Source organism: Schistosoma haematobium, chromosome 2 (assembly GCF_000699445.3).
Source record: "Schistosoma haematobium chromosome 2, whole genome shotgun sequence".
In the NCBI taxonomy this organism is placed as follows: Eukaryota; Metazoa; Platyhelminthes; class Trematoda; order Strigeidida; family Schistosomatidae; genus Schistosoma; species Schistosoma haematobium.
The window spans coordinates 26,935,205-26,950,563 of NC_067197.1; the positions used below are offsets into that span (position 1 = coordinate 26,935,205).

The 15,359-nt window shown below is 31.6% G+C and overlaps 1 protein-coding gene across 4 annotated transcripts in view; it reads right to left on the reverse strand.

Annotated features, from left to right (window-relative positions):
* MS3_00006603 (uncharacterized protein) overlaps positions 1-15,359 on the reverse strand; it is a gene marked incomplete at its 3' end in the record, with an annotated part of 44,787 nt that overhangs the window by 16,053 nt on the left and 13,375 nt on the right. Inside the window, exons 11-16 of one of the 4 annotated variants that reach the window (XM_051214764.1) lie at positions 14,793-14,981; positions 11,092-13,701; positions 3,367-3,394; positions 3,064-3,210; positions 209-376; positions 71-157 (exon numbers count right to left, since the gene is read on the reverse strand). In XM_051214764.1, the coding sequence (XP_051067951.1) occupies positions 13,270-13,701; positions 14,793-14,981 (621 nt within the window). Of the gene's footprint in view, positions 1-70; positions 377-3,063; positions 3,211-3,366; positions 3,395-3,512; positions 3,568-11,091; positions 13,702-14,792; positions 14,982-15,359 lie in introns of those variants that run through there. The other 3 variants (XM_035734172.2, XM_051214765.1, XM_051214766.1) reach the window with 3 other exon arrangements.

Genomic DNA, 15,359 nt, shown 5'->3' on the forward strand with positions numbered 1-15,359 from the left:
TTATAATCCAAGTTTTTTGGAAGTGTACTCAAAATAAACCATACCAATGAATACAGTTCCAAACACTGACCTTCATATTTGATATTTCCGTCCAAATCTTCACGTAAATCAATAAATTTCAAAATGGCATCCACTTCTGGATCTTCAAGACGTTCACCTGTAATTAAACAAATGCAATAAATATATATATCTATAACATTAAACTAACCATAACCTGTTAAAACATGTCTCATTTCAGCAGCTGAAATAAATCCTTGTCCTTCACGATCGAATGTTTTAAAAGCTTCCATATAATCAGCATAGGTGCCAGTTTCTTTCTCTTTAAGAATAGCTTCATAACAAGGAAGAAACTCATCGAATTTGTATTGCTTTTCCCCTGTAATAAAGAATACGAAAACATAACTGTATGTTACGTATTGTTAATTACCAAACATGTTTTACTAATAATAATCAAAACATAAGAACAAAATCAAATAGAACATTGTTGAATATTTAGACTTCAAAACTATTCCGATTATTTTAGTTTGTAAGTTATAAATACATATTTACAAGTGTACCGTCAGAGTGCTGCGTGTAATAACAATAAGGATGAATAAACAAACCTAGATAAAGTTAACATTAAAATTACTTTTCCAAGTCAGCATTTATTGAGAGTCTCTGGAAAATGAGAAGCCATAAGTCTAACTCATTAGCATCATACAACTCGATATTTGTCTCAAAAATTAAAGAACAATATTTGGGTTTAATATTTATCAAGTAACCATGAATAATTTGTATTCCACTCTAGTACTGAGTAACGTTAATTAAATAAAAATTAGGATAGAAATTCTTTAACAGATATTTACAAAATAATACCTTAAGCTGATAAAATCATTGAAACCAGTTGTATTGTTGAACAGGGTTGATCACTTTGGTTAGCAGTCTAATTTGAAAACGGTAGCTTTTCTGTGTCATGCTATAATTAAGTATTTTATTATGAAACAATGAAACCAACTCAAATGAGTAAAATTAACTTTAATCCCGCATGGAGGATCGTAAGTGTGTATTGGTGAGGAGTCCCATGCTAAGACTAAGTGGAGGTTTAGTGCTTCCAGGTTTTCACAGTTGGTCTTAAGTAGATTGGTTGATGATTTAAATAAAATTCAACAATCCCCACAACCCAATACTGAAAAACAATACATATTTTGAATTTCCGTCTCGCTCATTAATTTGCTTATGTAATAATCAATAATAGTTTGATTTAAGCAGCATGTTTCACCTTATTTCATTTGAAATGTAATTCTTCTATAGAAGTAGTAAAATAGAAAACACACTATTATTCCATCTTTTTTACTCATTTAGATTTGCTAACTACGGCATACAAAGTCACATTACATAGAATACTTCTTAGAGTAAAGGTTAGTTCAATTTAGCCTAATAGGAAACCAAGTATTCCAAACTGTGACAATCAATAAATACGTAAGCAATAAACAAGCATCTTAGCACTAACCACACCTGTTTATCATATAATAGAAGGCAATATTAACTGACTGCTTACAGCTGATTGTGTGAGATGTACTTCAAAGATAAAGACCATAATCACAAATCTATAACACAACTCACTGAATTGTCTTACAGGATTAGAGAACATTATAAAGATATCGGTCATAGCACTGAATTTTATGTTTTATAATTCATAAGCAGGAAAAACATGAAGGTAAGTTGAAACAAATGAACTTATCAACTCGGCGTCCAAATACTGTGAAACTATTCTATCAAATTCAGACGAAAGTTGTTATTTATTATTCTATAGTAGACAAGTTTATAAATATGTGAAATTCAGCAGTATTCAATGTTTCTCATCTTAGAACCAGTCATAATTGGTAGTAATGAGTAAAATGTTATTCGAACAATGCATTGTATGCAAAGATATAACCTATTTTAACAGGAATATTTCCTTATTTTATATAGTCCTTTGTTTATTTTTCATCATCAGCCATCAACAATGTTCGTTTTAGGTTGTAGCGTATTCATTTCAAACTTACTTTACTATTTATTTGTAAACAAGATAAGCAGAAAAAGTACTTTTAACTCATATTTTTGAATAGAAATATATATTCCACCTTCTTGATATTTTTAGAATATCTTTTTTATTTGAGATGTCTGGTTCATCAGGTTACTGTATAGTTAAAATACTATGCTCGTTTATGATTACCAAAATGTTGTTACTATTGCAAAGGTGTTATTTCTCTGATAAAACGCATCTGACTATAGGCGTTGAGACTTCGACGACACACGAATTATGCCTCGAGTTACAAATAGATGGGCGGTTTCATGTGTCAATATTTGAATTACCAAGTCTATGGAACGATTTATTATAATACCCATTGACTAAATACTAAACTAAGATTCAATGAATTCGTTGATAAACAAAACATTAAATAAAAGCGATCACGTGATATTTAAATTGTAGTATGAGATGTATTCATATAGGAACAAACAGAATATTCTCTTCTCAACCTGTAATTTACACTTCAGGAGATTAAGATATTTAAATGATGTATATGCCTTTACGAGGTTATTAGATAGGATATTTGTACCACTTTCCTTCATTGAGAATACTCAAATTTGACTAGGACATAAAACAAGAGAAGATGTGGGGGTATCATATGATAAGTACACTTAAGCATGAGTAAGAATTTATAAATAAAACTTTTATAGTATGGTAACATTAAGAAAGCACATTAGCTCACTTCTATGTGAAGTAGGCTGTGCTGCTGTCCAGATCTACTATGAAACCTTAGTAATTAAACTATCTAGTTCAGAAAACACAACACATTTAATATTTTTCGGAAAATTGTGTAACGCACAACTAGTCTAGAGTTTTATAAATCAATTTTTCATTGAGAAACCAATCATTATGTAGTGCCAAAGTTATATTTAATACTAAAACCTGTATATTATAATTGTATATCACGTGTATAAGTTAAGTCATACTTTTCCAGTTTGCTAGATAAAATAAACATTTATAAAATGTCCGCAACATAAATAAGTAAAATTCATAAGATAAAAATTGTGCCTAACCTTGTTTTATAGTGGCTCCATGTTTTACTGTTAATGCAATAGTCGGATTTATTCCACTACATCGAAGTAGATCACCAACTTTCACTGCATCAATCATGCCATCTCGACCATCCCAAAAATCGAATAAGTCGAAAACTTCTCGAATATCTATAGGTTTTGTTTAAAGTAACATAAAGATGAACTCAATTAACAACACTATCATTATTAACAATCTTCAGAGGTTACGGCTATAGTTGAAAAAGTATATATATGATCAATTATGTATTATAGTGAAGCAATCAAAATTTATGATTTCTTACTTACCTTCGATTTCAGCTTTGGATAATGAGCTCTAAAACAGATAAAATTACAGAATGAACAGAATTATATTGACTAACAATGTGTTAATAGTTTATTTCTTTTTTAAATAATTAAATATAAAGTTGTAGAATATGTATGATATAACTTACCATGATTGTTTAAGTAAGAAACTGGAATACAGTAAATAACACTTAAATGAACTGTGAAATCAACTAACTGAAAACTGAATATATGTGTGAAAAATAGAAAATATGTCTTTCAATTAATTGATTGATCGATTTTATTCGAATTCCTACACTGATAACATTAGTTCACTGAAGAATAGTGTAACTGAAGTAATATTTGGATTGGTTAATTAGTATTTTTGCGTCCCTATGTATTTATTAAGGGATAAAATATGGATGGAAGTGTACTACTTTTACATTTTGGAATATTCTTCCCCAATTGTAAAAGTTAACCAATCGTGTACAAGGTGATAATAATAGTTTTAGGTAATTGTACCGATTTCTAAATCGATATTCCATTTTTGACTAACCAATCACAGATAAACCAAATAAGTTATGGTAAATTGCTGTGCCAAAATTCACTGATTTTACTTTTAGGTAAAATTTTAGAAATACATAAATAGAAAACTACTAAATTGGGAATATTTTCTATCACTATACGTATACACTACAACATACAGGCATCAATCCCTTTTATGAACATTTTTGACTAAGATATAATACAATCTTTCGCTTATGATCACTTAATTGTGGTTATAACCCACTGATTGATATGTATCAACCGTGGCAAAAACATTTCTGTACTGATAAGACATATCTGACTATTCACCAGCTTATTTAAATATCTTCGTTAAGCTCCAGCTAACTGTATTTGCCATCAGTACACTAATCTCCCACTGGGTAGTACCAAAAGTTGAGTTACGATGTACCTACCAGTTTAAGTGACTTCATATCCTGTGTACTATATCGTTCTGTAAACTGGTGGTTAGAAGCGATCAGTAGAATATTTCAAAACTTGGTTTTGTGCTAGCTGCCACTCCTCAAAGCGGCATTATTTTTAAATGTTAGAAAATCAATAGTTATAGGATATTCAAATCCGTAGTACTTAGTGCCATAATTGGAGCCGTTACCACTAAGCTATTCGAATTGCAAGATATTGGATTGAATAAGTAAAATAAATAAAGTCCACTAGATCTAAATCTCTCCTTCATAGCAACCACGTGCAATAATGCTACACAGCTGGTCGATATCAATAATTGTTAATTTACCTTTAACTTAAATAGTTTGTGCAAATTTTATTAACGCTTTTTTGGTTGACCGTCAAAATACTACCACTTTAGAAAAGTTATTTGATAAACAATTAATTTCTCCAACTATTTAAAATTGAAATTCACTTGATATTGTTTACTTGTATTTTCCCATTGTTATTTAGGACTGCATTTGGTCAGCCTCTTATTGGCCTATGTGCATCCTGTGCGGACTAACTCGATATTGTCTTAATTCACAAGCTTTATTAACAAAGATGGATAGTCGCTAACAGTAGAATCCAGGATGTGTGTTTCTTCCTACTTGGGACACGTAAGATGGATGTTCACGCATCTGAGTCGATGTTCACTCTGGGATACGAACCCAGTACCGTTCGCTCCAAATGCCATCGTGTTATTCACTTAGCTACTAAGTCCTGATAGTCACCTACTTGTGCAGTGATGTCAGTCATGATAACGAAATATTTAAACAAAAATAATTCACTGTTACCAATGTTGATTACTAAATATATAAAATCTATAAAATTATAAAAGGTGGGAAATATATTTTGTCAGATAATTCAAACAAATTGATTTTGTCATTTGTATTTACCAATCAATAACGATTAAACATTTATCTAATCAGATGTCTAGTAATTCATAGAAAAAGTTTGTTGAAGTCAATAAAGACAAAACTATCAGCTTATCATTGAATTTGTTTACCACGGACTAATTATTTTATCATACTTATCCTAAGATGATTCATGTATAGAAACATTATAACTACTGAATAATTAAGTCTAATTTCGTGATCTCAGATTTTAGGCACACATTTTGTATGAAGGCTAGTAATATCGACCAGTTGTTATACATAAAATAAGTTAAATAGAGTTTGAACCCAATGTGCGAAGACCAATTGTCTTAATTATTAAAGCATCACCACACTTGAACCTATAAATAAGAAATATTCTAGTGGATATATCAGTTTATAAAATCATCCCTTCACTTTCCAATCTTACAAGAATTTTCATGAAAATCTTTAATAAATATTCTTAGAAAGTACTACATTGTACTGGTAAACTACAACTTCATTCCAAAGTTGTTTTTGTTCTGATAGATAAAAAAAATGGTATTACACATAGTTGACTTAAAAGATCAATCAGTGACTGTTCTAATACACCATTGATTAAAAAGTATCTGTCTTTCATTTTGATTGATTCTATCTACATTAGATAAGATTGATATGCCTTCAAATATAACTTATCCACTGTAAAACAAAAAAAGTTCCAATTCATAATACCATTTTCTATCTTTATGACAAACCTTAACAAGAAGCGTGTAAATAAACAAGAACTGTAAATAAACTAAATGTATTCATTTTAGTAGATAAATTGGGTTTGTTTTTTACTTATGTTGCTACATGTCATTAACCTCATTATTAGACATGAAAAGAAGTTTACTTGCTTTTGAAATTTGAATCTTATATAAATGTAAAATAAGTCACTTTTTAATAGGTTTTCTTTTTTTATCAAAGAGTAGATTGAATAATGTCTCTTTTTTAGTTACTAACACGTTTAAATAATTATTTTTTTCAGAATAAAAAGGGTAATTCAAATGCACCAGGAAAATGTAGTCAATGTCGGATAACTATACTAGCTATTTAGTTAAATTTAGAACAACATATATAAGCGAACAATATTGTTTTCGATTAGATCTTCATCACGCTTCACTCTAATATACAGTAATATTTATATGCATATATGAAATTATTAAACCAATCAAGGTAGTTTATCAGTCAATGATAACGATGAAAACGATTACATTAAAATCGAGTTCATTTTATTAATATAATCGGCTTTGTTCATAAGAACTAGCCCTCCTCCTTTGTCTGGCTTGCATATGATTAGAGTTTTGTTTTTTCTAAGCATATGTAAAGCATCTCGGTGCTCTTCGGTAAGTGGAGTTTTCACTGTACATTTACTACTTTTTTTATTGTTGGTAGATGTTCACCAAGGTGGTCTTAAACCCAGTGAGTTCATCGAGAGAAGTAGGCACCAAATCTGTTGTTTGTGTAAATAGATTTTCAAACTGTACATCTGTATGGAGTTGGTTTATTTTATTTCTATAGTCACGAAATCTAGCACCGAGAGACAAAGCCTCTACTTGCACTGTGTCTAATGTAACACTAGAGAAATTATGAACGTACTGCTCAGGGTCCATAGGAAATTTTTGTTCAGGTTTATGAGGTTCCAGTGACTGAATTAGTTTTATCCCCAGTTTTACCGATCTACTTTTTGCCACCATGTTATTATAATCCACAAATTGTATTTCTATTTCCGGTGGTAGGTTATCGACCATAGATTCTCTTTGTGAAATATTTCTTCCAGATTGTTTATGTGTATTTGTAATGAATCTGTTTGGTTAAGTGCATGCCGATTAAGGGTTCTAGCATTCGGATTTACATATGCTTAGAAAAGACAACACTCTAATCATAAGCAAGCCAGACAAAGGAGGAGGGCTAGTTCTTATGAACAAAGCCGATTATATTAATAAAATGAACTCGATTTCGATGTAATCGTTTTCATCGTTATCATTGACTGATAAACTACCTTGATTGGTTTAATAATTTCATATATGCATATAAATATTACTGCATATTAGAGTGAAGCGTGATGAAGATCTAATCGAAAACAATATTGTTCGCTTATATATGTTGTTCTAAATTCACAATATGGGAATATTTCAAATTATTTAGTTAAAGTTCAAAATTTGTTCAATAATATACATAATCATTAATTTATCAAAAGGTGGAACCGAATACCTAAGGGATTTTTTTAGAAGTTACTACTTTATTGTTAAAACTATAAATCTTAATCCAAAAGTCTTATTATATTTATTTATTTTTATTAAATTTGTGATGTATAATGATTTAAAGGCTAATGATATTTGGAAGGTAAACAAATGAAATAGAATAGATCATGATCAAAAACTGATAGTAACCAATGATTTTTTTTCAGAATAAGGGTCTATCGAGATTGTAATAATTTTAATAGTTGAATTCATGAGTCGATCTAAGCTAGACAACAACTGAAAACTTGGAAGCACTGGATAGCCGTTTCCTCTTAATATAAGACTCTTCAACAGTGATCTAGCTTAGAATAACTCGTGAATTCTGATAACAATCATGTGCTAATTGAGTCGGATTCGTATCGGGTGGAGACAGTTATCTACCTGACACAATGGATGAAAGGTTGCGCAACATCATGACTCAACTGAATTTAGACACTAACGCCGTTGGATTCTGACTCAGTGGTATGGAGGTTAGGTATTCGCACTTGAGATCGAAGGTACTGCGTTCGAGTCCCACATGTGGGATCGTGGATATGCACTTCTGTGGAGTCCTGTACAAGGACGAAACAACCGTCCAGTGCTTCCAGGTTCGCAACAGTTGTCTAGCTTAGGTCTACTCATGAATTCAACTGCTAAGATTTTTTACTAAGTACACGTTCATACCTGTTCCAGTATCCTGGTATGATAAGATAAATTTTCAAATTACTCCTCATAAAATGTAGACTAAATCGTAATGCAAATTATAATATGAACTGCGTAATTACAATGTTTAATTTACAATTTATCAGAAAGGGGTTTTGTGGAGATTATAGTAATTTAATAGTTGAGTTCATGAATCAGATGAAGGTAGACCATCATGGAAAACCTGAATGCATTGGACGACCGTTTCGTCCTAGTATAGGACTCCTCAGCACTCGCGCGCAAGGCCGAAGGTGCTAGATTCGAGTCCCACGTGCGGTATCGTGGATGCACACTGCTAAGGAGTCCCATATTAGGACGAAACAGCCGTTCAATGCTTCCAGGTTTTCCACGATGGTCTAGCTTTAAATAGTTATAAAGTTTCGTTACATTTTTTATATTTGAAAAAAGGTTATTTATAAGTATCAAGAAGTTATTTGTAATCTGTTTTCTAAGATGGTTTAGTTTATATTACTGAAACTGTAATGAAATTGAGTAGAACTAAATAATAAATAATCAGATTTTATCAAATGATATATCAATGCAACTATGACTTCTGATAGCAATTGTATAGAAATATAGTTATATATAGAAAAATGATAACTGTAAGGTATCGCAAGGTTATTTATTTTAACACATAGATATTGGTACACGGAGGCACCAAATACATATGCGCCACACAGATCTCATTTGATATCCATGAGGGCTGTGATACTTCCCGGGTGTCCAAACCGAAGCAGGCTAAGAAATTCAATAATATGGCCTAATGTATGTATATAATTATTGAATTTCAGTTCCCATATTCTGATGAATAAAATTATTCACCAACATTGTAGTATAAGTATAATCTTTGAATGCAATTAACCTATAACAAGTTAATACCTCGTTAAAAGTGATCGATTCTAGTCTATTTGTTAAGGAATATAACATTTCTGTTAAGATCTAAACTAGATTAATTATTCGAAAATAGTTTGTTTTTTTACATACTATTCCTTACCACTCAATCCAAATATGATTACGGACGTAATAAGTTATACATAATTAAAATAAGTTATAACATCACAATTCGGTTATGAACATTTCTCATATGACTGTGTTAATGTTAACAAAGTCGCTTTCCATATCGAGATCTTTGTTTACTGCTTCAAGGTATAACAGAATCTTTAATTAGTTATTAATACTAGATACTGAAAGCTGATCTCATCCATTATTTGCATCTAATAAGTGATCAATGTTTTAGTTTAAATTCATATTTGAAAATTATCAAAACAAACCATTTGGTTAATGTTTCTTTAGTAAATTCGCTATTCAATTAATTCAATGTTTTCGACAAATTTGGTTGTACAGAATAAATCTGTAATATGCATATTTAAAGAGTAGTTACACAAATAGCTTATGCATATAATCTGTTTATCTTACCATCCCAAGTTTAATTATTCATCTAAATTTGACGTTTTAAGGTCCAAGAAATAGGATAACATATTCATAAACTTTCTAAACTGTATCAAACTTAATAATCACCAGTACATGTCCGCAGGAGAAAATAATATTTGTAATAAGAGATCAAGTTAAAACATTATTCAACTTCATAGTTAAAAGTGATTACTGTAATAGAAGGATTTGTTGAACATCCTATAACTGGAATATCAAGGCACTACATCACTGGAAATTTGAATCATTGACAAATGCATATGGAATTAGTAAACAAAGAGAATAAGCTACTGAGATAACCAACTTAAGTAAATTTTTGTCTCGGAAAATTTCAAAGTTGATCTATGCACGTTTCTTTTTCAGAAAATAATTTTCTTACAAATAACAAATCTCCATCACTGAGTATAAAATATCCGCTTACAGATAAAAAGTGAAGGCAATTATGCTGCTTAAAATGGTTTACATTCACTTAGAATAATTAGTTTTATACAAAAAAAGTAATTCACTGATAAAAATTAGTAGGATGTCTGACTAATTCATTAGTCAAGAGGCAAACTAGGTAAGCATTGAGTTCATTAATATGTCCTTCTGAGATCTGTAAGCAAACACTGAAGTAAAAAATCTGATAATATAACATTATGAATGGTTGATTTTTATATCTTAAACCAATTTTATAAGCATATTACGTCACAGAAGTCCATGCCCAAAATGAGCATTATTATGTTATATGGAAACAGCCAAGTCTTTCTTGAACGATTTCCAAGTTTATTGTGTTTCACCTTCCCCATTTCGTATCAAAGCAATAAAGCAATAAAGTAGAAACACAATAGTCGGGAGCCGAGTTTAGGAAGACACTAAGAAAATAAGACTTAAAACGTTATCGCTTGAAGTAAAAACAGGTCTGACGTCTCCGTAATGAAACTTAGACAAGGCTGCTAAGCGAAACACCGGAGTTATCTTAATTTCAAGCCCCAAGACTTTCACATAAATTAAGGCAAAACAGAAACTCCATATTTTTAATTATTAAACTTACTACTAGCTAGTAGTTACACATATTAGTCGGAATATTTCGCCTACTCAGTTTTGGGTACTTTTGTACTCTGGGTCTCTATGCTTATTTTCTGACGAAAAAACCTATCATTGTATACTTCTTAAAATGTGCAACCTCACAAAAAAGTTTAGTTTGTTCGGGATTTCGCTTAGGAAACAAGTTTTAGTAAATAAACAGTCAAACAGACACAGTTTTAGTTACATAGTTATAGGGAAGCTCTTGAACAAAATAAAATGAATGAAACCTAAAACATCCTGAATGATAACTATTTGGTTTTGGCTGAGATTTTTCACCATGCATGTGTTAATTAACGCTGATGTTGCAAAGAAATGAAAGATCTAAAAGGTGAAGAGTTGTCTGTCAGATATGGTATTGTACATTTTGGATGAGAACTGAGAAAGGAATCGAGAAAAATCATCCTGTTATACTCTGACGAAACTAGAGATAAAAATTGGAAATGATAGCATACCATCAGGACAGAAATACCATTTCTGTTTGATTACCGTCAATTTGTCCAAACTCGACTATAAAATGACTGACAGAAGTGTGAGATTCCGTAAACATCAACCCGAATAGGTTGCTTTAGAGACGAAATAACAATGAATGATCCTCAAAAACTGCATAAAAAGCCTACTGCAATGTTTGTTTTTTTCATTTATGATTTACAAGCCTACAGAAACGAAGGTTTGAAAAGAAAATGACGCGTTTTGAAATCAATCAACATGGTAAGCGAACTAACACTACGAAAATGTAATTGCGACCGTAATCAGGTAACTAAATGATAGTTTAGAAAGATTTGATATTTCATCATCCTAAACAGGCCACTGATTTATCTTTCTTCAAAAAGGGTATAAGGCAAACGAAAATCAGCTGGCTGCATATCCATAATACCTTACATCTATTAAGATCGATTTTCAACATACAATACAAATTGTCTTTGAAGGAAATAAACCAAGTGTTTTGTCGAGTATTGAAGTTGCGGTAGCTGTTATTTATCCAAAGTCAATTTGAACAATCCGCTGACATCGTGAAAATACGTTTAACGACATCGTTCAGTTAGCTTATACTCCTTTTACATTAATCTAAAACCCTTAAATCAGTTAACATTGTTAGTCATGGAAGCATGTAATTTAGGAAAGTTGTGGTAATGGATTATCTATTGATCCATAAGCACCAGATGTGCAAAATCTCAAGGAGTATGTTGACAAGTTATTTGATATATTTAGATGGAACTCCCAATACAAGGCAACTATGATCTTTATACGTACTGCCCATTTTCAACTCAAGTGAAAAAGGAAGAACTCTAATGCGAACTCATGATTTATTCTTTTTTAGATCTTACTAAAATATTTCTTTAATCCCTGCATATGTTGATCACTTGGTTATAGCTTTTGACACTGATTTTTGAGTACTATATCCTGAATACATAAAAACAATCAATCTGTTATCAGGATTTCTGTGTTATAGAACAACCTGAATACAATTCATCAATTCAAATGCTTCAGTTGATTTCCTGAGCAGTCAAACAAAACAAATGTTGTTCCGAGGACAAGTGGTGAGAGGAAACTGTGGGTAATCTACTGTGAGTAGATAAATTATTCATCAATACAATTTCACGACCTACATATCCCTGTCTCGGTTAAAAATATGTCGGGAACGGTAAATTTACAAACACTTGATTTTAGAAATCAACTTCTGAAGTTACATATGGATTTAAAGTGAGTTTTGATCGTTAACTTTTAGTGCGATCCCATTTGCATTGATTTAATCCGTATAAAATTAATCGTGTTTCAAGTCATTTCATTGTTCTAGTCATTACTTAAGCTATTTTGCATTTAAGTGATGGCTCCCAAGACCTTAAGTTCCGCGATTAATAACCATTAAAATCAATCGATGTGCAATTGAACTACTGTGAATACACATCGCCCTTCTTCGGCCTAAGATTTGTTAGTCGGAGTAGGTGGGGCTGAAAGAGAACAGAACCATTGTATATGGTGTCGGAGTTACCGTTAGAGAAATCGCTGCTATCCTGCAAACGTATCACATGTAACCTATATTTTCCCATAAATTTTGAGCAAATTATTCAGCTTTTAGCAGTGAAGATCACACGTAGTCTTGATTCTCTTTATCATCGCAGGTTAGTCAGGCGTCAAGTTCGAAATTAGTGATAGAATCGAGCTACAGGACACATCTTCAAAAGACCCTTATCACAACAGAAGAATAAACTAATATCAATATGTTAGACTCCAGCTAGTTTGGTATTCAAAAGACAAACTTCATCATAAATTCGGGAGAATTATTCTGCCGTTACTTCACTTGATCGTGTTAGGACATAAACGTTGCAAGTGTAATCAAGAAGCAAAGAATATACTTCAAAACAAATCAGATTTCCGTTCGGTAATACGTACGAAATTCAAAGGGTAAAAATCTATATTACCCAATTAGAACATAGAATCCTCGAACATACATTCAATAGCCTCTATTACGTACTCACACCACGTATCTAAACGTATATTTCAGTTTTAATAAAATACAATGCGACTGTACCCTCAAGTGTCAGAATAGTTACACAGAAAAATAACAAAATCAATAATGTACAATGTCTATTACTACATAATGATAATTGTGAAGAAAAACTCATTGATTATTATGAAATGCCAGTATGATTCTCTTCTGACATTTCAACACACATTTCACCTGAACCAATTCCAGTAAAACAATCCTCTGTGGCTAATCCCAACAATTTACGTTGATTCATTAAAGCATTCGCTAGTGCAGAACATTGTAGAAACTTATTATCTGGTGCGTTTTTTGACTGTGAAACATTTTTCAATACAATTGGGTCAGAACAATTTGAAATTCTATAATTTTCATGTACATTAGTAGGTGACAGCTGAAGAAAGATTGAATTTCTTTTTAAAACATTACATTTTAAATTTCGACGTCCAGTACGGGACTTTTTGAAATATTCGCATGATGAATTACACAAAGGAGTTGGGAAAAATTCTAGTAGTTTATCATCCATAGAAGCACAGTTGCTTTCATTTGTATCAAGTGAATTGGATAATACAAACTGAGTCTAAACATTAAAGAAAAAGCGATCAGATAATAAATAAGATCTAAGAAAATGACCTTTTTATTTACGTATTAAAATATAAGCGGGTGAAAATTCGAAAGTCAGTGAGAAACGCTTAAGCATTGATGTAGTCTACTAATCCATAGTAGTAGTTAGAATATCATTGTCACTAATTCATGGACATTTTAGTGTGACAGAACATGATCAGTAGGACTTTTGAGAGTAAAGTGAAGTAACAAAAATCACTTCTGAAAAAAGTGAAAATCTATACTACTTATTTTAAGAATATATATCAAGCTGAGTATGGAAAAGTAGATTTAATGTAGGCTATTAAACAACTGACTATAGACTGGAAGTCTTCTGTACGGATGACTAGCACCATAAATTACAAACGAGGTTTATATGACGTTTATGACATGTAGCTATTAAAATATTGAAAACTGAATGGACATTGGAGGCTCCAACAGGAAAAAATTTCTTAGAAAGAAAGAACTAAGTTAATATCATCATCAACATCCAACTTATTTATCAAACTTAATTCTATATACTCGACTGCTTTTTACACAGTTTGTGTGAAGTTTAGCTAAAGTAACCTGCTTTTCAAAACAAAGTAGACGGAGCAACTTAGTAGTCGAAATTAAAGCGCATTAATCAATAACCTACTGTTCCACAAAGGACAAGGCATACCAATCACTGGATTGAGCTAAAAAATAAAGTGCACTAAAACAGACTATCACTGGCATATTATAAAATAAATTTTATGTTATAATTAGAGTTTGAAAATAGTCAATTAATAAACATTCTTCAGAGACAATGATGGTCGAACAGGGTAGCCGTACATACTTATCTTGAATGAGGGCATGTTCTGCAGACAAAAAAACTGCTTTCATCGACACGTTGTAAACTCGGCATTTTAAAGTCAGACTAACATGCCGATGGCTAAGAAAATACTTCATACTCCTATAAGCCACTTTGGCTTGCATAAGAGAAAGACTACTACTTACATGTGAGATGTTTTCAAAACACAAAAATTTGAACAAATTATACTACAACAGAATAGAGAAAAAAATAAAAAAAAATTTTTTAAGTCTTACTCGAAGCTCCTTTTCAGAACTTAGGCTGACCCTGTCAGTGGATACACTCGGCTTTTCGTTATCAGGACACTCTATCTGCAATCGTCGTTTTAAAGCACATTCTTCACGCTTCTTCATAATCACTCGACGGTGAGATATTACATTTTTAAGTTCTTTCAGTACAGTAACATGCATACCTGATGATGGGTTCTAAACAGGAGAGAAGGTAAAGTTTTTGTGAAATGAATTTCCCGAATGAAACATTATCAGTCTTGAACCTAACATCATTCTGGACTTTAAAGTTTTCAGCTTGATTACTTCCTTTTAAAGACGTTTTGTTTAGTTTGGCGCTACCATTGGTATTACATTTCTCTACTCATTTGTTGCCCGAGTTAAATTCCTGTCATTGTGTTGATGTAATATGTGAGAAAACAGATCGACCTATATCTGCCACCGATCCCGCGTTGAGTATGCCCGTCTACCTGTTTACAGAACCCACTCGTGTTATATCGTCACAATAATCTTGTGTGGCCACATATTTGCTGTTTTTGTATTGATAACCCCAACCAACCAGGTCATGTTTAAACT